The sequence below is a fragment of the Dipodomys spectabilis genome, unplaced genomic scaffold (assembly GCF_019054845.1).
Source record: "Dipodomys spectabilis isolate Male_0828 unplaced genomic scaffold, ASM1905484v1 ptg000017l, whole genome shotgun sequence".
Lineage (NCBI taxonomy): Eukaryota > Metazoa > Chordata > Mammalia > Rodentia > Heteromyidae > Dipodomys > Dipodomys spectabilis.
The window spans coordinates 15,347,071-15,372,284 of NW_024870694.1; the positions used below are offsets into that span (position 1 = coordinate 15,347,071).

Here is a 25,214-nt window from a genome sequence, read left to right on the forward strand (position 1 = left end):
TTAAATGTTAATTCCACAGTTTATAAAATTCATAAGACAATAACATCCAGTTGATCTTTATTCTAAAAACTGGTTGCGCAGGGTACCAGTGACTCATGCCTGTAATCCTAGTTACTCAGGAGGCTGAGATCTGAGGATCGAGGTTCAGAGCCAGCCTATGCAGGAAAGTCTGTGAGACTCTTATCTCCAAATAACCAGAAAACTGGAAGTGGTGCTGTGGCTCAAGTGGTAGAGAGCTAGCCTTGAATTTTGAAAAGCTCAGGTATAGCCGCCAGGCCCAAAGATCAAACCCCATGACTGACCAAAAAAAAAAAAAACCAAAACTGGTTGCAGTTGCTCAGGAAAGTGTGTTACAAAAACATGGTTAAAGCCAGGAATGATGATGTCAGCAGCATTTCCTGCTACAAGAGGGTCCAGTTGTGGCCTTATCTTCCTGGTGTTCTTAAACTTGTAAATTAGAGCCATCTCTTTTTGGAATTTAAGAGATTCAAAATTTAATTTCTATTTTTTGCAAGAAGCTAATTTCTAGTTACACCAATATTATTCTGAAAGAATGAGGACATTAGCTTATTTGTTTAAATTGCAAGCAATAGAAAATTAGAGATGAAAATTTCTAGTCTTCGAAAAAGATTCTATGATTTAGAAATACCACAGATACCATTTAGCCACTGTGACTTACTTCTATAAGTGTATGTAATTCTATTTTTCTACAAAAAATCATACATTTTTTAGGAGTCAAATGGATTTTTTTTCATTTGAGAGCTGTCAACCTTTAGTTGCTTCAGCAAATATGCACTGTTAGGCTTTGTCGTATTTATGGATATTTTGAAACTGAGTTCTGAATCATTGAATTTTAATATCTTTAATTTAAGAAGCATATTTAGATGTATCAAAACTTTGGCAGTGAAATCCCTGCTTGCAGTCTAATAATTCTAATAATACATAAGAAAACTGGGATATGGTTGAAGTAGGACACTGATCTCTTTTATTAATGAGGAAGAAAATCACTCCTGACTCTGGTATTAGTTTAGCATTTTCCTTTGACATTTAGAGTGTAAAGGAAGAACTTATCTTTAACTTTCACCTATGACTATTAGTTTCCATTGATGCTTGGAACATGAGGCTGGTATTTCCTTTTTCTGTTTTAAAGAAAAAGCAGAGCAACACCACACTTGGAGTTATGAACAGACTGTAGAATAAGAATCGCCTCAAAGTCATCAGATAAAGTTCTCAATGCAATGTGAATGTGGAAAAAATCAGAAATAGAGCTAAGAGCTTGCCTGCCATCTCTCGCAGTGATCAGAATCTCTAAACTGCTTAAAAGATTGCTCTTCATCATTGAAGGATCATTTTAATATCTCCATGTTGTTAAACTCTAGTAGAAACAAAAAAAATGATAAACATTTCAACATTGTCTTAAAATACATGGGCAGTATTGTGGAGACACAGTGATTAATAGAAAGGGTAAGTGTTCACAAATCAATTATTTTTATTAAGCTAGCAATTAATTCACCTGAATATAAAATGTAAATGACTATCTTAGGTGTGAAACATTGGTTTATTAACTTGAATATGCTGACAGGTTAAATAACACACAAACACTGGTAAATATGCTGCATTTTACACTCTAGTATCTACAGCATACATTTTGGCCGTCTCTGTCCGTGGAGCTATGTAGGACTTAGCCTTAGACATAGCTGTAGTAGAATAGGGTGCTCTCATGGAGTAAGGATAGTTTCTCTCAGGACCAACATCTGGGCAAGAAAAGAAACATGAAGAGAAATAAATAAGTATGACTTAGTAAACCTTAGAAAATGAAAACGTGATGCCATCTTATAGGCTCATCCACCAAAAGGAGAGCATATATATAATATATATGTTTTTATAGTAGAAGCCATTTGGGAATCCTACAAAAAATACTACAAGAAAATTGAAATTTTTCATTCTAAAAGCTACTTGGAGATTTCAAGTTGAACCAGGACTTTGTATTTTTGTTTTCCCAGTGAGGAGAAAGAACTTTTCTCATTTCTTATTTTTTTTTAACTTCCAGTGATTGTATGAAGTAGTTTCAGTTTATGAGCACCATGCATCTTGATCAATGACACCCCTTCTATTTTTTCCCTCATCCCTCCCAACCTCACGCATCCCCTCATTTACACATATGTACACTAATTATTTAAGTAAGAATTCTCAGACCCCAATATAGCACATTAAATTCTTTAACAACATGTGCTAAAATCTCAGTCAACTTTAAGTAGATTTGATAAAGTTAGATGCATAGGAGAGATCATAATGCATCAAAATACCATTATACATCTGAGCTCAGCCAAGTCGCTCACACTTGTAATTCTAGCTAATCAGAAGGCAGAGGTCTGAGGATGGCAGGAAAGTCTGAGTCTTATCTTCAATTAACCAGCAAAAAGCCAAGAAGTGAATCTGTGGTTCAAATGGTGGAGGGCTAGCCTTCAACGAAAAAGCAAAAGACAGCTCCCAGGACCTGAGTTCAAGCCCTAGTACTGACACTAATACTGACACAGTGGATGTATACATATATATGTATATATATACATATATATATATATGAATATTAGACACAATGATATCTGTGTGTTTTACTTTTCAACTGATAAACTACTATTAGGTAGAAAGACTTGAGTGCTGCAACTTGGTTGTCTTTGAATAATTAGAATGTTTCTTGGCAAAAGGTAAACATTACTTGTTTCTGTGAGATAAATTTCCATTCGATTGGGAAGGATGGTAGTTGAGGAAAGGAAGTATGTGATCTTACATTGTTCTTACCTTTAAAGAGGTAGAAGCAGCAAGTAAGGAAAGTTCCAGCCACAAAGCAACCCAGTGACCCAGCCATTCCAAGCCAACAAGACCAACCAAATTTATATTGTATGCCAAGGAATATATTGTGCAGAATCAGAGAAGAGCGTTCCACATATACATCAACAGCATACCACACAGAGCCAACGATTCCTGGGGCACCTGAAACAAAGGGAGGATTCTAAAATTCATAGGAGGCACTTTCCAAATTCAACACAAAAGAGATCTGCATGGTACTCATAATGTGTGGAGTCATTCAGAGAGGTCACAAGTATATCATGTCTTCATGGGATTCTTAGATTTGGGGTAGGTTTTCTATCCTTTGTGTTTCACTTTCCATTTTGTAGATCTTCCAAATTGTATCTTAGTTTATAAAAGGAACACAAGAATGGAAGCAACACAGTGTTCCTCTGTTTGTGTAACCTTGAAATGATCATTGCAATTTTCTTATTTTCCCAGTACTATCTTGGTACAGACATGCATCATTTAACAACGACGATCTACTCAGAGCAATGTGTCTGTAAGTTATTTTATCAATGTACGAATGGAGTTTTGATATACAAACGGAGATGAGACAACTGACTTGACATCAATGATATATGGTATTGGTATATATGTGAGGCACAGTCCATTGCTCGAGGGCGATGATGAACAGAGCACCCTGAAGTTAAATCAATCACACACACACACAAAATGTAATGAAGAGATGTGTCCTGCAACCACAAGTACCAGGCAGCTGCTGGTATAACACAGAAAATTATTGTAAATTTATTTTTCTAGTACTGGGACTTGAACTCAGGGCCCTTGCACTCACTGTGCTTGCTTGCTCACAGCTGGCACTTTACTAACTGAGCCAAACCTCCTGATTACTTTTTTGCTGGTTAATTGGAGATAAGAGTTCTCTCAGACCTTTCTACCCAGATTCGTTTCGAACTTTAATTCTCAGACCTCAGACTCCTGAGTAGATAGGATGAAAGTGAGCCACTGGTGTCTGCCAACTTTTATTTTTCATAAGTATATGGGGCACATTGCAAAATAATTGATGAGGAGTATACTATAATAAATGTGCGATCCTATAACCATTGCTTATATTCATCAAGTATCACATATGAAATACTTCTATACAACTAGCAAAGACCATAAATTTACACCAGCCTCAGCACTAACACATGAAAAATGACTTGCACTAAGGTATTTCAACAGCTACATCAATAGGCAATAATAATATTTCAGCTCCATTATAAGATTATAAGGCTACATCATAAAGGTTATCTGTGCTTGATCAAAATGATTTCATGTAGCTCATGAGAGGACAACTATCAAAAACAAAAGGAAGACGTCACAAAGAAGATGCAGTAAAAAAAAACACATAAAATAGAGTATAAGTCCATTCTATATAGTATGTTTTTATGCATTTGTGCCACTACTGGGGCTTGAACTCAGGGCTTGGAGCTCTCATTTGGCTTTTTCGCCACTTGGAGCTTTTCTGGTTAATTGGAAATAAGATTTTCATAGACTTTCCTGTCTAGGCTGCCTTTGAACCCTGACTCTCAAATCTCATCCTCTTGATTAGGATACATGTGTGAACCACACCCAGACGATTCTATGAGTATTCTATTGCTTCTCAGACTCATGACTGAAGCTTTCCAGCCCTATAATCAGCACCCTTAGATAATCCACTTTAAAAAATCTTTCCTTCTGCTGAGCAGATTACAGGCTCATGCCTGTAATCATAGCTACTCAGGAGGCTGAGATCTGAGGAACACGGTTCAAAGCCATCCCAGGCTGGAAAGTCCATGAGACTCTTATCCCCAATAAATCACTCAGAAAACTGGAAGTGGCATTGTAGGTCAAGTGACAGAGCTCTCGCCTTGAGCTGAAGAGCAGAAGGACAGCGCCCAAGCCCATAGTTCAAGCCCCACAATTACACACACACACACACACACACACACACACACACACACACACACACACACATCTTTCCTCTTGTGTACTAGGGTCAGAACTAAATTGCTAAGGAAGAATTGTCTTTGTTGTCTTTGTTTTCAGACAAATCCTTATACTCCAACACCATATGAGAATGAAACAAGAAATGTCTTCCCTTTAAATTTAAGTTAATCTCCACAATTTAGCCTCTGCGCAATTGAATGTTGCAAGTGATACTCATGATACTTCGTTTTAGTGATGTAAGTTGTATGTCAAGGCTCAAATGGAAGAAAGAGGTTAGGAGATAAAAACCTATAGTAGGCTCTGTAGCCTACCAAAAAGCTCAACATTTCTGTCTCTGGGGGAATCTGTGATATCTGTTAAAAATCACAATTTGATTTCCTTTTTCTATTTATTCCAAGTAAGTAGTTGAAGAAAACAAGTCAGGAAATAGACTTCTACCATATTCACACAAGGTATGCATTAACATATATTTCCTATGGTACTGCACTGCTGCTCATAGGCTAATTTAGGAATGCTTTAGTTCTTTTTCCTTTTTTTTTTTTAAAAACTGTGCTAGTACTTGAAGTCTTGAGCCATGTCTCCAACCTGGAAGCTTTTTTTCCCCTTTTTTGTCTTGTTCTTTGGAGATGGAGTATAGTAAATTTTTCTGCCCTGGCTGCCCTCAAACTTTGATCTTTTAAATCTCAACTCTTGAGTAGTTTGAATTACAGATGTGAGCCAATAGCACCTAGTTGAGAATGGCTTTTTCAAATTTCAAAAGAGATTAGAAATTTTAAATACACACACATACATACATACATACATACAGATATACCTCATATATGTATCACTGTCTTTCTAAATAATATTTTCTTTTTTTGAGCGCGGGTCCGGTCGTGGGGCCTGAACTCTGGGCCTGGGCACTGTCCCTCAGCTCTTCAGCTCAAGGCTAGCACTCTACCACTTGAGCCACAGCGCCACTTCCGGCTTTTTTTCATTTTGCTTATGTGGTGCTGAGGAATCGAACCCAGGGTCTCTGGCATGCAAGGCAAGCGCTCTACCACTGAGCCACCTTCCCAGCCCTCTAAATAATATTTTCAAAGCTTAATTTAATTTAGGCATTTCACCAGTAATTCTTTTAGGAATTTTCTTCTGTATTGGGGTTTGAACTTAGGGCCTCATACTTGCTAGGTTTGCACTACCATCTGAGCCACACCATACTCCCTCCTCCACCCTCTTTTTTTGGAGGTAAGGTTTCTGCTTTAGGCCTAGGTGACAAGTCTCCATTGTACTTCCCTGCATCACTATGATGACAGATACATTGTGCTTCCCCTGTGGCTGGGATTATAGACTTGAGCTATAACACACAGCTTCCTATAGGGATTTTCCTCAAGGAATTGCATTTTTTGTTTTGTCATTTTACAAAAATGTAAGATAAACCAGGTGCCAGGGGCTCACGCCTGTAATTCTAACTACTCAGGAGGCTGAGCAATAAGGATCACGGTTCAAAGCCAGCCCGGGCGGGAAAGTCTGTGAGACTCTTATCTCCAATAAACCACTAGAAAACCAGAAGTGATGCTGTGGCTCAAGCAGAAGAGCGCTCGCCTGGAGCTGAAGAGCTGAGGGACAGCGCCCAGGCCCAAAGTTCAAGCCCCATGACCAACAACAACAACAACAAAATGAGTGATATCTTGTGAGGCCTCAAAGTGTGTTCTTAAACAAAATTGAAATGCTTAAGTTTTCTAAATAAAACCCATTGTTATGTACAAAACCTGTACCAGTAAACTGGTAGAAAAAAATAATGTAATAAATAAATTGCTGAATTATTATTACTTATCAGTACAATTTGAGGATTATTAGGGTCTTAAACTTTCTGCATTAAAAAATTACAAAAACAGGTAGATATCCTTCTGAATGAGTAAAGGCTAGTTCTTCTCCTTGGAGTTTGCTCTGCCCACACTGAATTTTTATAGCAGCAATCCAAGATATATATTATTGTGGACAATTTTATTGTAGTTTTCGAGTCTATACATCCAAAAGTGAGAGAAAGTTGAAGATATCATTATATCATATACATATGTGGACACACATAGATAAATAGATAGACAGATAATCTCCAAGTACTTTTATTTCCAGAATTGCCTAGGCCAGCTAGTCATTTATACCATAAAATAATACTCTTTCCTCTCTGGAGCCATCACCTTTTGGTTTTTACTCTTCCTAAATATGTTTTTGATTCTTGAGCAGTATAACTTGCAATAAGACCTAAAATATCTTTTTTTCTATTTCCTTAACAAACACCATATAAAGACTTCTTGATCTGTTAAAATTTAGATAATAATACAATTTCCTTCATTGTCATGTTTATGATCCAATAAATTAGCATATAAAAAAATTAATTTCAGACTTGGTCAATTCAATCCATTGCTTTAAAAAATTGGTAAATGTCCAAGCAAGGAAATCACAGATTAGGGTTTACTTTGGAACTTAAAGTCAGGAATAATCACAAAAGAAATGACTTTAAAAATTAAAGGATTATATAACTTTCTGACTGACTGAAAGATAATTCCAGAACTTTAACATACCTAAATCTGGGAGATTACCAAAAGACTATCTGTTTCCAAAGGAGAAAGTAGGGCTAGTAGATACGTTGTTTTGTTTTGTTTATTTTTTCCTTCAATCAAGGAAAGCAAGTCTTATAGGACGATCAAAGGAGTGGTTTCAGAGCAGCACCAATTCAAGTCAAGACCTTCATTCAGAGAGTACCTTACTCTATGGTCAGTCATCCCTCTTGTCAATCCCAACCAGTACCTGCTATTAATAATGTGGTCCCAGCAACAAAGCAGATACGGACTTTAATGTATGGCTCATCAGGGAGGAATTTCACACAGTCCAGTCCAAGGAGCAAGGTGATAAATCCAAATCCAGCCAGAATATCTGCAGTAATCATCAACGCTCGAGTTACCACAAGCTTCACTAGATGATCGCCCAGCCAGGACATGTGGTTATAAGAGAGTCAAGGGAAAGAGACAAGTTAGCTCACAGAGGTACACCAAACCCCAGTGGAGCATGTACATTCACTGAAGCCTACAAATAGATTCTAAACTTACATTTACATAAACAGGAACAGGAATGCCCTTTTATTCATAAAATTAAAAAATATTATGAAATTGTTTTCCTTACTTGTTTAAATACTAATGATCTCTTAATTTTATTAACATTTTCACTAGATAATATACTAATAAACATAGGGATAGATAGATATCAATATAGTAGATATTGGGACATATGCATACATATACATATACACATATCTACACATGCACACACAGACACACACATATGCACTTTCTATATACACACATTAATTTATTTAATATATTTATACACACTCTATAATTTGTTTCCTGTTCTGGTGAATTCTAGCCAAATACTGAATTGAAGATGGAATATCTGTAGGTACTTAATAAATATCTGAAATATCTTAATTTCATTAAAAATTTAAAGTAATTGGTTAAACTTTTGCACATGCCTGTAGGGTAAAATACTTTAAGGCTCCTATTATGACTTCAGGTTGATAGGAATCTCAGAAGGAGAAAAGTCATTTCTGCTGTAAATAACAAACCATTTCTGGAATTCAAACCAACTTCTCTAAGCTCCAGAGACGGTAATTCTTCTTGGCTAATACTCTGTATCAACTCTTTAGCTCTGCTTTGCTATTTTAAAGCTACAGTCAAAAACAGATCGTTATATACAAGTAGGCTTCCTACACAGTGCTCCAGGCCAATGAGTATTTTGGTGTGCCTCTGTTGAAGTTTTCTCCTTGAAGTCTTCTGGTCCCTTGATGGAATCTGAGACCACCAAGGGCAGTGCATCAGGTTAAGGCAATCTGAATGTATTCAGATCCTCAAGACCCCTGGTTTTCCCTTCCTGTTGGCCTGTGTTGCTCTTGTTCCCACACACAGGTCTCTCTGGAGATGCAGGACTTGTGCCTGTGGGGTGGTCCAAGGGTCCCAAAGTCAGTCTGTACCCTGTGAGCAGACTGTTGAGAATGGCTGGTGAATAATTTCTTAATTTGGGATTATTAGATTGAGCTATCAGAATGGACTGTGTATGTTAATTTAGAGGAGGTGAACTCAAATTATTTTTATCAACAGGAGTCCTAGAAAGCAAATATTCATCAGGAGCCACACATCCTATATGTACAGAGCCTAAGAAGGGTTATCTAACTGTAACTGTATGAAAATTCTACTTCTTCATAGGTACATCCACACCTGGTATACATTTTTATCCCTATTGTCTTAAAAATGCACTTAAAAAACAATCAATTTTTAGTACACCATTTGAAAATAATAGGTAAGCATAAAAGAAAAATGTAAGGTAACATCGATGAAATATTTTTAAAAAAGAACTGACTAAACTATAAACAGTGGTTTTCTTCGTCGTGAGCTTGTGAATGATTTCATTTTCTTCTTGCATGAATGTACAAGGTAGTATTGTTTAATCTTTTGTTTTTTCTTCTCATCTCTGGTAGTGCAATGAAATTCTGGAATTGGCTGAGTGCTCAACATGATTTTCCATTCTTCCTTTCAAAATCTACTTTTTTAAAGGTAGAATTTGTTTTACGTACTTAACTCCTAAATACCAGGCAAAGATACTTTAGAGTGTTGTTCTTTAAGTGTGTTTCCTTGGATGGAGATCTTATCCAGGGAAAAAGGTCACACTCCAAAGGTTTACTCTGCATTTATTATATGTACATATGTATGTATGTATGTATGTATGTATGTATGTATGTATGTATTATGTGCACATGCATGTAAGTATGGATGCATGCCTGTATGTGTGCAAGTAAGCATGCTGTCATGTGGTGCTATCACCCATCAATTGCTTTGAAAGGGACTAAGATCACTTTGCTTCTATAAAATGATTGGTCTAATTTCTTGGCATGATTCAATGGTCAAAGTAAATGAGTAAATGATGTAAATAAATTTTGAGAGAATCAAGGATGGGAGTTTTAATTTAAGAGATCACTTCATTCAAAGAAATAAGTAGGATTAGAAGCTACCAGCAGGGCAGATGAAAGGGCCAATGTCAGTGTCACTACTTACTATATCATGTGAGTTGGTGTTTAATTTAAGGACTCCACATTCTGGGTTTTTCTTCGTCTCTATCTCTGCCCTTTCTATCTCCACTTCTCTTTCTCTTAGACATCTTCTGGCAAACTTTCTATTTGAGTGAAGACATAGCTGAAAGCCATCTCTAGTATGTCATTCATCTAATTTGTAAAACATGCCATCATCTAACTCCAATGATAAAAATCACAATATCCAAACAATGTGTTTCAACTAAAGAATCATTTACTATAAGCCTACTCAGGTTCTTTGGAAGATAGCAGCTATGACAATGTTTTTTGCCCTTCTAGGATTTACAAATATACGGGAAAAGGTAACAGATGCTAAAATAATGTTTCAATTCACATTTCAAAAAGAAACTCAATTTCTAATGGAAGCAGTTCAAGTTGAATAGAACCTTAACATAGTTCTATGGAAAAAAAAAGAAAACAATGCAGCATGCAAGTCTGAGTCTAGTTACTCTCAGTGTGACCCTCCTGTCAAGCAGGAAGGGGTAAGGTATACATACAGGGGTGTTCCGCGTATATGGAGTCATACTCATCGCAGGTCCGAATCCCATCGAAAGCATTGGTGACACACTCCCACCAAAGGCCTCGGCATTTTGTGCTCACCTAGATTTTGGAGAAGACACTATGTCACTTCAATTCTCCTTGATGAAAGACAGCCTTGGCTGTCATGTTTGATAGGAAAGCACAGTGGTTACAATCGTGATCGAATCCCTTTTTGCAACAAATAATGCATGTGAGAATATTTTCCCTTAAGCACTTCGTAAACTAGGAGATGAATCTGCTTCCTGATTGAAAGAGGCGTGTGAGGAGTTAAGTCATGGCTAAGAGTGATGAGAGCTAAATTCGCCCAAATATCTGTGTCTACTTCCATCACTGCATCATGGTTTAATGTGGAGACAATTATTTCCCTTCTCTGTGCTGACATTTACTCATAAGTAAATCTATATAACACCAGATGATTACTGTTTATGCCTTGAATCTATTAGGAATATGCACTAATTTTTCTTCATAATGAACAGTGAATTCCATGAAGAAGTGTATTGTTTTAGATGGGGCTCATAAATTTAATATTAGCAAAGAAAGCCAGTAAATGATAAGGCAGCAACAAATGACTGAAAGTCCCATATTCTTCCTCCCTTCTCTACTGACATATTACAAATGCTAAAGCCATGGAGGTATGTAAACAAATGGAGGATTAATTTCATTCAATTTGACAGCTGTGAACCACGTTCACTAGGAAATAATTTGCAGATGACACACGTCCACTTAGTGCTAAACTCACCAATGCCCTATTCTTCTCCTACTTTATCCATGAGCAGTAAGTCACGGTGGTTTTTCTGTAATTGTAAACATGCCAACAGAAAAGCAGTTTCAAGTATTCTTGACAGAGCTCATGTATATGCAACAAGCCAAACATGATCATTTCTTCAGACTCAATTTCAGATTCACATTACTTTGGAAATCCGGAAATAGTGAAGTCTGAGAAATACCCTGGAAAATGAAAAACACATTTTCCCCAAGAAAAAGATAACCAACAGAGCAGGATGGGAAGAGAAATCAAAGAAAGGGGTGTTACAAGAAACACAGAGACAAGAAAGATTAAAAAAAAAACACTTTGCAAGAGAAGTCACTTAAGGAATGCATATGCAACTCTCAGCCTTACATTTGCCTTGAAGCTTTGTGGCCAAGTAAAACTCTAATGCTTGCAAAGCCCATCATAATTGGAATGTGATATCTTCTTTATTGCTTTATGAGAAATACTTAACTTGGTGGTAACTAATGATAAGTTGACTCTATACTTCGAAGTAGTCACTATTGAAGCATATTATTGTTATCATCCATTTTACAAATAAAGAAATTAAGGCGCAGGAAAAAAAAGCCACGTTTAACACATGGAAAAGACAGGTCTTCAACACAGCAGCAGGGTGTAGTACTCTAACATAATGACACCTATCTTTGGTAAGGTGCTCACAAGTCAAGAAAGGCCTCCAACTAGTGGAAGCCCAAAGAGTTTCCCAAATTCTCCACAGAGAATTTGCTTCAGAGGCTGGGAAACCAAGACCTTGATTTTAAATTTCTGGCCTCTAGAACTTGGCTCATCCACTTAGTCTAAGAGAATTTTTTACTGTAGCCCCAGGAAACGAATATGGTACAAACAGTTTGTATGGAACTCCTATATCACAGATGAATCAGACCGTCTCAGAGTGCACTATCCTCAGTTTCCTCTGTAACCATTATATTGGATGTGGTTCACCCTAACTTAAGCTACATAATGTGAAACTATTGTTCTACCATTACACAATGATTGTCCATAACTTCCTACTGTCTAAACCAGCCACTAAAATATCCCTGGTATATGCGGTCATTATATATGCTATTACTCAGAGTCTGAGGTGTGTATGCAAAACTCATTTTTACACTAATAAGAGTATTCCTCTCTTGCTTGAAACAAACCAGTAGTGTTGTCAATTTCCAGGCTATTGATCATTTACTTACAATGACCATATTTAGAGAAGCAATGAGCTCATTAGAAAAAACAGGGAATTCTATTTCATTAGGTATTAATGCTCAGGGGCATACTATCAAACTGCTTGGTATTCACCCTCAGTTAAGGTACGTGAGAATAGTGGCTGTAATTAAGTAAACTTAGGTGTTAATATAGCACTTACTGGTGACACCCTTAAAGGTGCCTTTGTGCACAAAACACAAGGTTAAAAGATTTTATATTCTTTATCATATTAAGGAGAGCTGTGCTTGCTATAATATACAATATTTGGTTCACCTAACCTGTTTTAAAATGGCTTCTTAGCAACTCTCTAAAAGAAAAGCAAATGTAAATTCTTTAGGTTTTAATACAACATTCTTAAAAAGCAGACAACTGCTTAAAATATTATGATTAACCTTTCTGAAAGGGCAAAAAAAATGACAAAATGTTAACTACTATTTTTATTCATTTAAAATAGAGGATTCCAATTTCAATCTTTCTCCTTTTACCATGCAACTAGTCCACTTACCAAGAGTATAGGAAAGAATACTGAAGGAATCTGTATTTTGATGCATATCTATGGATACAAGCAGTAGATTGTCTCTTACTTGAGAAGCCTAAGGTCTGACAGTAAAGGAGAAAACACACACCATGTCAGCATAAGTCTCCTTTATTGCTTGCCAATCCTTCAGATGGAGAAATATTATAGGACTGTCCACACTTCTGTCTTCCCTGGCAAATGTAGTCAATCTGTTCACCTAGACTCCCAACCCTACATAGCATCAAGGAAGTGGCTGCTCCCATTTTTGGGGGGGGGAGGGGTGGATGGTATGCCCACCAGATTCCCACAATTCTTATGCTCTTTGCGTTCCTCAAGTGCATTGGCTACCTAGATCCTCAAGGCATTTTAATTTCTGCCTTCTGGTATATAATATTAAGAATGACTACTCCTGCTCTCAACCTGCCAAAATTTTACTTCTTCCACGAGATGAGCTTAATCCTTTCCATTTGGAATCAATGTCTTCATACTCTGAAATACCGCAATAATGTGCTCATATGCTTCTACTCTTCATTATAACACACTGTGTAGTGTATATGCATTATTGCCTCAATCAGTTTGTCATTTTTCCAAACTGTATTCATTGAATTCCTGTTGTGCACTAGTGAACATGCCAACCAAATACTGGAAATGAAACAACCAACCCAGACAAGAAAACTTGCTTCAAGGTTCTCTCCTCCTTGCTTAACAGATGCTTATTGAAGAGATCCACATAAATGCATATTACTCTCATTGGATATTTGGAGTAGAAAATCATTACCCTGAACAACATCTGCACAGTTGCTGCTTCCTATGTGATTTTAATTGCACTAAACCAAAACAATTAAATTCAGGAGACAAGAGAACTGCTAAGTTTATACTGACTTGGAATCATCTTGGAACACGTTTAATCAAGTCATTCTATACAGTGATTCCCAAGTACTATGGATGAGAAGGAAAACACTTGAAAAGTTTTAGGCAGTGATGTTGAGGACCACACTTGTCCACTGGGTTACGGTGTTGTAAATTAGTTCTGTACTTCTGAAATGATCTATTCTGAGCTCTCTAGCTCTCTCCCATAAAGACAGATTTATCCTATAGAACCAGAGTCCTCGAGGTTATAGGGAACAAGCCACCAGGCACAGAAAGATGAGTACTCCATGAGATCTCAAGAGACAAGTATTCCTTTCTTTCCTCATTCTTTTTTTTTTTTTTTTGGGTCCGGTCGTGGGGCCTGAACTCTGGGCCTGAGCTCTGTCCCTCAGCTCTTCAGCTCAAGGCTAGCGCTCTACCACTTGAGCCACAGCCCCACTTCCGGCTTTTCTTTTCTGCTTATGTGGTGCTGAGGAATCGAACCCAGGGCCTCAGGCATGCAAGGCAAGCGCTCTACCACTGAGCCACCTTCCCAGCCCCTCTTTCCTCATTCTTATGAGGACTCTAAAACAAATGGTCTTGTAAATGGTGAGGGTTGAATAGTGGTTACCTTGAAGCTAGGAGATGAGCCAGTTGAGGGGTAGATGGGATGGGAGATGGGGAGAGGTTTATTAATGAACACTAACTCAGAGCTAGGTAAGAGCAAGGGCTTCTGCCGTGCTACTCTGCAGCAGTGACTATAAATAATGATAATGTGTGATGAGTTTTGAATGTTTCATCATAAAAAAACTGATAAATATTCGAGGGCATAGCTATATTTAACCTGGTTAAAACCTTACATAATGTACACTTGTACTGAGACATCAATAAATGTATTTTAGAGTTTTCGTACTATTTAAATATACCTTTAAGGAAAGGAATGTGGCTTCGTGGTAGATTGCTTGCCTAGCATACCTGAGGCCCTGGGTTCACTTCTTTGGTACCATATAAACAGAAAAAAATAAATAAATTTATATTTTCTATTTAAATTTAAATATAAATTAAATAAAATATAAGTTTACATAAAAGATTTTTGTGAGGTCTTGTTTGCCCATCTCTTTTTTCTTCATCTCTCCTGAAATGTAAGTGACAATACATAATTTTTCCTGATTTGTCTTTTTATATACTAGGCTTGGTAAATATTTATTGTTGATTATTCATTATTACACAAAATCTTTATTTGCCAGTATTCATCAGATCAAACAATGAATGGATAAACTGAGTGCTGGTCTCTTATGCTTGTAATCCTAGCTACAGGGGAAGCCAAGATCAAGGATTATGTTTCGAAACCAGCCTAGGTAGGAAAGTTCATGAGACTCTTATCTCCAGTTAACCACCAAAAATCCAGAAATGGAGCTGTGGCTTAAGTGGTAGTGAGCAAAACAGCTAAGGCACAGGACCTAAGCCCTGAGTTCTAGCCCCACAGAATAAATAATGAAAAAAAGACAAAAGTCAAGCATAATAAGCCAGTAGTACATGTATCATAAAACAACCCTTGTTTACATATAGTAGTGTTTCTTATTTTCATATTACTTTATTGTTCTTTTGCTGCTGAGGTTTATTATTGAAGGCAAGACTTACTTAAATGCATTTATCAAGACATAAATGTTTTTATAATGTTTTCTAAGTAATTCAAATGCATTTGAATTTTTTGAAGTAGGATTCTGAACTTTTTACTTTTATATTGTATTGTTTTTATTATCTCACGACATAAAGTAACTCAATGTAGGATATACCTTTGTTAGAGAGCAAGACTGAAATAATGATGACTAACATTGCCTTATAAAATATAAAAGAAAATCATGAGTTTACTTGCTGAAAAGTATCCTTTATAGTTATATTTTTGTATTTTCTGAGCACTAGCTAAATGTACAAGTGATAATAAAAAAGAAACCAAGGTAATTCAAACTTAGTGGGTAAAATACAACTTTTATATTGGAGTTCCCTGACTGATTCACATGTCTGAAATGTCTACTTCAACTTTAATATTTCTTATTTAGTTTATTTTAACTACATACATCAGAATACATTCATCTAAAATATGTTTTATGACTTGCAATGATAACCACCCAGTAACAGAAATCACAATTATGTTTCATGAGTGATTGTAAAACAGAAATATTTTCTCTTTTCAACATTTCTTTCTTTTTAAAGCACTAAGCAGAAAACCTTCTTTAACGAGACAGAATACACTTTCACCAACCCTAATAGACATTGCAGAGGATTATATCGTTATTACTATCTTATTAAAATTTGAGCCAATATACATGATAAATTTTTTAATTACAGGAAGATATAAAATCTTTCCTTATAAAAAGGTTGTTTGTCTACAGATACTACTTGACTGGATGATATTTCTGAAGATTACTCCATGTATTTCATCCATTCACTTATTCTTTCAGTAATATGTCAAGTATCTTAAAAGGTGCATCTTGAGTTCAGGCGCACAAACAAACCACTGTAAGCTTTCCTACAGAGTCTTGCACTGTAGGAAGCCAAGCACTGAACGAAAGATCATTTGCAGTCTTAAATATGTGCTGAAAGTGTTTGAAGCCAACTGGAATCTAGCATATAAACAATCAGAGCAAATACTAGATAAAATAATCTTAATGCGCACTTTATGTCTGAAAGAATTATAACATCATTAATGGAAATAGAAAGCACAGGAAAACCCCTGATTATGAGGATAAAATAACTTCCAATGTGAACAACTTTCTTTTGAAGTAATAAAATTTTAATCATAATAATGCTTGGTATAATTGCAGTTTTTTAAGGAAATGATTAAGAAAAAATTAAGGAAGAATCAAATAATTTTGAGTAAATACTTATTTTTTTTCTGATAATGGAAAAACTAGTAACTTTGTGTGCGAACTATTTTTTTATATTTGGGTATGCTAATTAGTATTTACATGCATGATGTCAGCATACTAATGAAGTTACTAATTGTTTATTACCTTTGCTCAATATGATGAGCATTTGATAGATAGCTTTTGCTTTGGAACTCCATTGCCTGTCCTTTTCCTATTGTCAAGCAATATAAAAATGGCTATGAGTTCAAATACAGTGAAACTATAGCCCAGAGAAGTCAACAGAAATTTCTCCAAAAGGGATCAATAACAAAAATAGAAGCAAGATTTAAATCTCTAATCTCTCTGTTCAGAGAACATTACACAAAATGTCATCTCTGCCTGCAGAATACAAACAAAACATTACACTGGAAATTAATCACAATATGCCTAACATTTATTGACTGATTTGTGTTTGCCTGGTGTGGAGGGAAATGTTTAGGATATACAAGTTCTTTTAATCCTCCAGAAAAACCAATGGCACATACATTATCATTCTCCCTTTACAGAAGAAGAAATGTGGCTTAGAGTAAACTAAAAGCCTACTTAAATCACTGGGAAGGCAGAATTTAACCTGTCATTCCTCTGTTATCCCGTCTAACCTATATACTTTCCCACTAAAGAATTCTGTCTCTGCTCCTAGATATGTTAAACTAAGCCAGATATAGTGGGATCATTCAGGGACATTGCTCCAGATGATTTCAATTAATTTTCTTCAGTTATACTGATCCCTCCAATTGCCCCCAGAATGGCAAGTTGAATTTCAATGTCCACTTTTCTCTATCATTTTCTTTCCCACATAACGTTATCATGCCCATCCATCTAAGTTCTTGGACTGGTTTATATCTTTATATATTTTCTCATGCTTCCTATCATAGTTCAAACCACCATCTGTTTCTTCTTGGTATGTGGCAGAAGTCAATTGATCTCCACATACCTCCTTTACTACTTGCAACCAGTTCCCTCAAGTAATGAGCATGAGCAATCCACAATGCATGGCTTGCATATTTGTGAAGTACCTTTGCCCAGGGATAAGCTCTATATTTTACATAATATGTAAATCCCATGAAGACCCAACTCTCTGCATTAGAAACTCTTGCTATGATGACATATATACAATGCCACAAGCACACCGCTTTCATAACGGATTCAATAAGGACAAGAGCAGGATCATAGCGTAGGGTCTGTGAACTCTGCTCTAAAGTTAGCCACAGTGCAATTTTGGGTGTGATAATTTTGTCCTAATATCTTAAATAAATACCAAGAATTTCGTATTTCAAGGCAGATTCACGGGGATAAAACTAGGAATATTTGGGATCTTTGTTTCCTGCTTTCTGTTACTCAGCTTAATACACATTTTTTAATTTAAATTTTATTGTAAAGGTGATATACAGAGGGTTACAGTTACACAAGTTATGTAATGAGTACATTTCTTTTTGAATTATGCTACCCCCTCTCTTTTTTTCTCCACCTTTTCCCCTCCAACCTCCTCCCCAGCTTGTAAAGTTCATTTCCAGCATAGTGTCTAGTGAATATCAGTGTTGTATTGGTTCATTCTTTGTCGCGCTATTTCTCTTAGTATTCTATCAAGCTGTGGCTTTCCTGTAGTCTGTCTATATTTATTCTCACATCTAGAAGGCTCCTGTTATACCATTTCAACTTTTTAAACCTTGGCATTATTTGGGGGCTTTTCTCAAATTCCTTTTCTTCCATGTGGACTACATCAATGTCCCATAGCTTGATGATGAAACCTTAGCTTGCTGATTTCCGTACCAATGGTACTTTGTCCATTTGTTTCTTGAAATATGAACTGACCATAATTTTTATTGTAGTTCTATCCGTAATCATGTTTTCCTCACCTCATGTCTACTCTTGGAGGACAGGACTCTCCTTCCTTTACCTTTGTTTCATCTAGGAGGATTACCATTGTGCCTTTCAGGTACTGACAAAGTCAAATGGAATCACAAAATGCATTTCTTAGCCCTCCTGCTTTTCTCATTTACAATAACAGCAAAACTATGGACCCACAGCATCTTTTATTTAAATTTATATGTTTTTGTTGGTTGGGGGGTTTTGAATTCTAGGCCTGGGTGCTGTCCCTCTTCAGCTCAAGGCGAGCTCTCTACCACGTAAGCCACAGCACCACTTCTGGTTTTCTGGTGATTTTTCTTAGAGAAAAGAGTTTCTCAGACTTTCCTGCCCAGGTTGGCTTTGAACCGCGGTCCTCAGGTCTCAGCCTCCTGAGTAGCTAGGATTACAGGCGTGAGGCACCTGCGCCCGGCTCACAGTATCTTTTTTACTTTTTAAAATTTTTATGAGTGTGTTTGTAAATATTATATTAAGCAGAGTAAGCTAGACTTAAAGAAACATAGATTGCATTGTTTCCCTCATTTGAGATAGCTAGAATGTACCTATAACTCTACACGTAAACAAACTGGATGATAAAAAGTAGGAGGAGGAGGAGTAGCAGTAGCAGTAGCAGTAGTAGTAGTAATAATAATAATATACTGGTACATGGTAAATTATACATGTCTCGAGGCATTCACACACAGTGAGAACCAAGGACCATATCCTTAGAAGAAGAGCACAAAGGTGCAATACCTATGTGCATCTGATCATCTGATCCCTGAGCTCTTTCATAGTATTTTTCATTTATCATTCATGTTTATGGCCAGGTAAAATACATCACTGGACTCCCTTTACAGCAAATATCCTACTATATATATATATATATATATATATATATATATGCACACAGATATATACATATATAATAATATTTATTGAAATAAACTCCAGGAAATAGAAACAAGAGGTTTTTTGCCTTTGGTGTGCTTTTTATTTTGTTTACCGTTTGCCTTGTTTGTTTGTATATCTGTCTTTGGGAGGTTAAGGAGGAGGACAGAAATGGTAGGACAAAGGGTGAACAAATGCAGCAGTGATACTCCCTAGACGATATGTTGAAAATGAACTCTACAACTTTTGGGTAGGAACAGCAGGGAAAAACTAGGAGAGGGTCAGGGAAGGGGTCACATTTTATCAAAAAGAAATTTACTCTTTATGTGACTTATATCTCTGTAACCCCTCTGTATATCACCTTTGCAATGACAATAAAAGGCTACAAATTTAGAAAAAGACTTTTGTTAGGTTGAATTTTGTTCAACCATGTTTAAAGTGAGCTGTTATTTTGTACCAATGATCAATGTGATATAGAAGAGAACGCCCAGTGTAATTGAGTCAGTGGGTAGCAGAATCTCTAAATTTAGTTCTGACCAATTAAAGGAACAATTGTCATGAGAATAAAAATACTGACAAATAGGGATAGTTGAAAGAGAATGCGAACTAACTTGAAACAGGGTTTGTGTAGCACGAAGGCTTACTGGGTAATTTACTTCATTCAGTTGAAGTAAATAAAGTAAGGAATATTCAGTAACTCTTGCCCCGCTTTTTGACGGTTAACTTGAAGCAAATAACCTGGACTGCTTATTCCATTCATTTCATCTTACCATTTTCTCATGGCAGCAGATAACAAATGGTACTAAAATGAAAAATGTTTTAAATGCAGGATTCCAAGTTTCTCTCTCAAGAAGTCTGATCTTTCCTAAAAGTATTAAGTAAGTAAGTAAGTAATGCTGTTCCTATGACTTTAACTATGAGTCTCGGAGTTGCACTGTTTTTGCTCCTGAGGGGTGCTCTACTACTTGAGCCCTATCTCCAGTTCTGACATTTTGCTGCTTAACTTGAAATAAGTCTCATGGATTTGTCTTCCCAAGTGGACTGACCTTCAGATCTCAGGCTAAGATTATAGGTGAGCTAGAATAATAAATGTGAGCCACAGCACCCATTTTGAAAATACTTCTTAAACAAGGTTGGCCATTCTGTTAAGGAAAAAGACTTTCAAATCACTTCAGAAAATAATTTTAACTAGTTTTAGATGGGATTGTTACATATCTTAAGATATTTTTGTTTTCTTGTACCTGTCCTGAGACTTGAACTCAGGGTCTGGGAGCTGTCCCTGAGTTTTTTTGCTCAAGGCTGGCATTCCACTTTCAGCATATTTGGTGGTTAATATGCAGACAGACTTTCCTGTTCCATTGCTTCAAACTACAATCCTCAGACCTCAGTTTCCTGAGTAGCTCTTAGGATATTTTTTAAAACATAATTTTAAGTATGCTCAAGTCCAACCTATTTCTTTATAGATACCATTAACTGACAATCTGGATAATGATAAAATAATGACAATATAATGTTTTATCTATTCTTTTCCCTGAGCTCATTCATCTTAGTTTTCATTTATTGTTCATGTTTATGACCAAGTAAAATATATCACTAGACTCCCTTTAACGCAGACATCCTACAAAAGTTCAATTTTCTATCACAGCTTTTAGAAATATGATTTTCTAGCACTAAGAAAGTATTTATAAGTCCACTGACTTTGAAATGCCATGTAGGAATCAGAAATTAATTAAAAGCAAGATAAAATAAACAACCAGGAGAATGTCACAACAAAATGGAAAGGTAATTACTTTCCATTTCTCTGATAAATAGGATATATATACATACACACCCCCATATATATACATATATATACGTATATACATATATACATACACACACACACACATATATATTATATATATAATATATATATTATATATATATATACTTGCTTTCTAGTAGTTTTCTAAACCTCTTGAAGGTGATTATTATTCCTTTCAGGTTATCCATGGATGTCTAACTAGTGTTGCTAATATCTCTCTCTTGGAGCATTCTTGTTGCTTTTCCTTACCTAGACTTTCCTAAACCTTACTAATGAACAGCAGCAGAAAATGATTTTGAACTTTACGTTTACTTTATTTCACTTTGAATTCCTCAGTGAGAAAAATAAAATCCTCAAATGTGAACCCACACATTCATTTCTTACGTAGCACTCTGTTCCCAAGAGTAATTCATTTTGAATATAGGATGTCACCTACACATTAAGATGCAGGGGAAAGACTAATTCTCCCTCGGGAGATTTCCTTTTTCTTGGAAATTCATTAAAATCACATTTTTCTACTGCATACTAACTAGTTAGGTTTACATGCCTTGAGTTTACTTCTTCAATGTTTTCGACTTAGAAAGTTTATTACAATCCTCCACTGGTATCCAGATTTACAGATTTGAGGAAAAGGCTGTTACTGCAACATTGTTTTGGCCAATACAGTCATGGAAGAGGTAAATTTCTGGAGGTCTTGGTGCCAGAAATTACACAATTACTCCTGTGCATTTATCTTTATAAATAAGAGAAGGATTATCTTACCACTTCATCTGTGAAATAGGACAATAACAACTACTACTTTATAGTTTAGGGTGAAGTATGAGTAAACTGAATAATGTCAAGATTCAGGAAGTAAGTAGTCAGGTCTGTTGATGTTGGCTGACTTCATGATAGTCAATCCTAGGAAATGTACCAAACTATATCTGGCAGTGAAGCTGAGAGAAAATATAAACTGGGTCAAAGAAAGAAGTTGCTGACTTCTTACCTCCAGGGAATCATCAGCATTCACCATCCAACAATCTGTCCAGGTGGCCACAATCAGAAACCCAGTGGAGAGAAAGGCAAAGAAGCAGGCAACATACTGAAGAAGATCCCTCATCATGCTGAGCAGTCTTTCCAAAAAGGACACATGGGCCGATGCCAGCTCTGCTTTCACTCAGATAGATGGAATGCTATTGGCCTTCCGCTTTGGGTACCTGGAACTAAGGAAACACAACTCTTTTCCTCTTTCTCACACACCACTGCAGATGTCTTAAGTTGTGGTAAACATAACCCAAACAGGCAATAACCCCTTTACAGGGGTCCTGGAGGTCACTATCCAAAGCAACCAGTCTCCAATCAGAAGCCAGGTCAGGAAAAGGACTCAGTATATGCTGAGTAGGGGAGAGAAGGAGACATCGAAACATTTTTCTGTCCAGTCTACGGACTACTGGGAAATGATGGTCACCAGAGGCTGTACCAGCGCTAAGAAGGAGGAAGGGTCCTACCCCGTGACACAGGTTGTAAGCTGTTCTTTCCCAGGCCCTCCAGGGAAAGTGAGCCATTCTCCTCCCCCTCAGAAGAAGGTTGTACGGTTGACTGCGTGCAATTTTATTGTTAGGACTACTTTAATATTCGCTGACTACCTTAGACGGACAGACCACTGGTGAACTTATGCTAAGCAAGTGCTGGCTCAAGGGAGTTTGCATTCCAAAAGTGTTGGGCACAACAGCCCAGTGTAGGATTACCACACCTGGGCAGGAAGGCACAACCAAGATTGGAGATTCAGCAAGAGAGACCAGGAGTAAATGTGCATTTAAAAATGATCATTTTCATTGTTGCAATGGGTCCACTTGTATCCCTATTTAAACGATTGTTTTTCCCCTTCCCCTCCACAAATTATACCGACATCATATACAGTGAAAGCAGGGGTTATTCTGTGGGGGAGGGACATACAAAGCAACAAAGAAATCATCTTATAAATGTGTTAGAAAATGAACTTTACAACTTTGGTGGGGGGGAGTATGGGGGGGGGGAGATGGGAAGGGATGGGAAGGGGAAGAAAAGGAGGAGGCTACAATGATAAGAAATGTACTCATTATCTTGCCCATGAAATTGTAACTCCTTTGTACAGTATTTTCACAATAAAAAATAAAAATAAACGATCATTTTCCATTTTAAAAGATTTTTATTGATACATATTAATTACACAAGAGTATACATTAGTTGCAAAATGTCACAGCAATGTGACATTTCCATGCATGTCGATAATGTACTCCTACAAAAGTTATGCCCCCATTATACCTCGCCCTACTAATCCCTCATCTTAAAAAATTCCAACAGTTTCATTATTCCATTTCCACACATATATAGAAAGTACTTTAACTATATTCATCCTCATCTACCTTCTCTTCCTGGTACCTGCTCCCATTAGAGCCTTTGTTACTTTCCTATCAACCAGCTTCTCTCTCTCTCTCTCTCTCTTTCTCTCTCTCTCCTCTTCTCCCTCCCTCTCTTCCTCCCTTCCTTCCCTCCCTCCCTCCCTCTCTCACCTCCCTTCCCTCCCTCCCTCCCTCTCTCCCTCTCTCCCTTCCTTCCTTCCTTCCTTCCTTCCTTCCTTCCTTCCTTCCTTCCTTCCTTCCTTCCATTCTTCCTTCCTTTCCTTCTTCCTCATTTTGTGTGTATTAATGGTTCAAAAGTGTTTCAACACAATGTTTTACAGTCAGGTTAATCCCATCTATTGCTCTCCCTTTCCTCTTCCCCTCTCTACCTGCTACTATTCAACTTTCAATGAGATCCCTTTATGCTATCTACATACAATGTGTTGCAATAATATTTCTCCCCCATCATTCTCTTGTCCTATCCTAATACAACTTGTTTCCTCAATGAGTCTCATAGTTATAAATTGTGATATACATAATAGATATCTATTACATATAATAGATATAATTTTGTTACACACATATGTTTGTATGTATATATTTATCTTTAGTCTAAGTTCCACAAAGAAGTAGAAACATGAGGCCTGGCTTTCTGAGCTTGGCTTAACTTGTTTATCTTATTCCATACATTTTCCTTTATGGCTGAGAAAGATTCTGTGGCATGTATTTACCATATCTTTTTACCCATTCATCCATGTTGAACATTTTAGTTGATCCTATAGTTTGGCTATTGTGAACAGTTTTAATAAAATAAACATGCAGGTTTCTATCTAATTGTATACTAATTGAGGTAAGATGGCAGTATAATTTTTATTTGCATTTTTATATGACAAAAGATGTGAATATTTCTTCTTGTATCTATTAGTCATTTGTATTTCTTCTGGGAACTATCTATTCACTTTGCTTGCCCATTTATTAATTGAATTATTTGGTCTGTAATTAATTGAAAGATTAATTTCTGGAAGTAAATCCTTTATTCATTGAATCACTGGGAAAGATTTTCTTCCTTTCTGTCAGTTTTCTCTTGGGTCTGATAGTTATTTCTTTTGCTGTGCACAAATGTTTTAACTAGATGTAATCCCATGTGTCAACTTGCTCTTACTTTCTGAGTAGTTGCAGCCCTCTTCAGAAAGTAATTACCTCTGCCTATATTGACTGGACCTTTCCCTGCTTTCCTGTAGCAGTTTCCAAGTTTCAGATCTTACATTAAGATTTTGATCCTTTAGGAGTGAATTTTTGTACAGACTGGGAGATCAGGTTCTAGTTTTAGTCTCTTGCATGTTGATAGCCAGCTTACTGAGTAATATTTGTTGAGGAGTTTACCTGTCTCCAGGCTCCTCTGTCACAAAATAAATAACTCTTGGCTTTATTTTTGTGTGGGTTTATCCCGGGTCTCTATGGAAAATACTTGCTTCTTTTTTCCTTTCTTTGTTTGATATTTACAGTTACTAGATTTTGAACTTGAGGCTTTGCATTGTTAGGCAGGAGCTATACCAAATCCCCAGTCCATTTTGCTTCAGTTATTTTTAGGTAGGATCTTGTGTGTTTGCCTTGGGCTGGTGTCAGACATCCATT

General features: G+C 36.6%; 1 protein-coding gene across 2 annotated transcripts; it reads right to left on the reverse strand.

Annotated features, from left to right (window-relative positions):
• Nucleotides 1-1,469: 1,469 nt before the first annotated feature.
• On the reverse strand, nt 1,470-22,762 carry Cldn16 (claudin 16). Of its 2 annotated transcripts, none has more exons than XM_042668670.1 (5): nt 22,205-22,762; nt 10,399-10,501; nt 7,570-7,695; nt 2,800-2,991; nt 1,470-1,754 (listed from the first exon to the last, which is right to left on the reverse strand). In XM_042668670.1, the coding sequence occupies exons 1-5, from the start codon at nt 22,319-22,321 to the stop codon at nt 1,621-1,623; spliced, it is 672 nt and encodes a 223-aa protein (XP_042524604.1). In that variant the 5' UTR covers nt 22,322-22,762; the 3' UTR covers nt 1,470-1,620. The 2 variants fall into 2 exon arrangements, with proteins under 2 accessions (XP_042524604.1, XP_042524596.1); XM_042668662.1 differs by having other exon boundaries at nt 7,570-7,734; nt 22,205-22,758.
• Between the last annotated feature and the right edge of the window lie 2,452 nt (nt 22,763-25,214).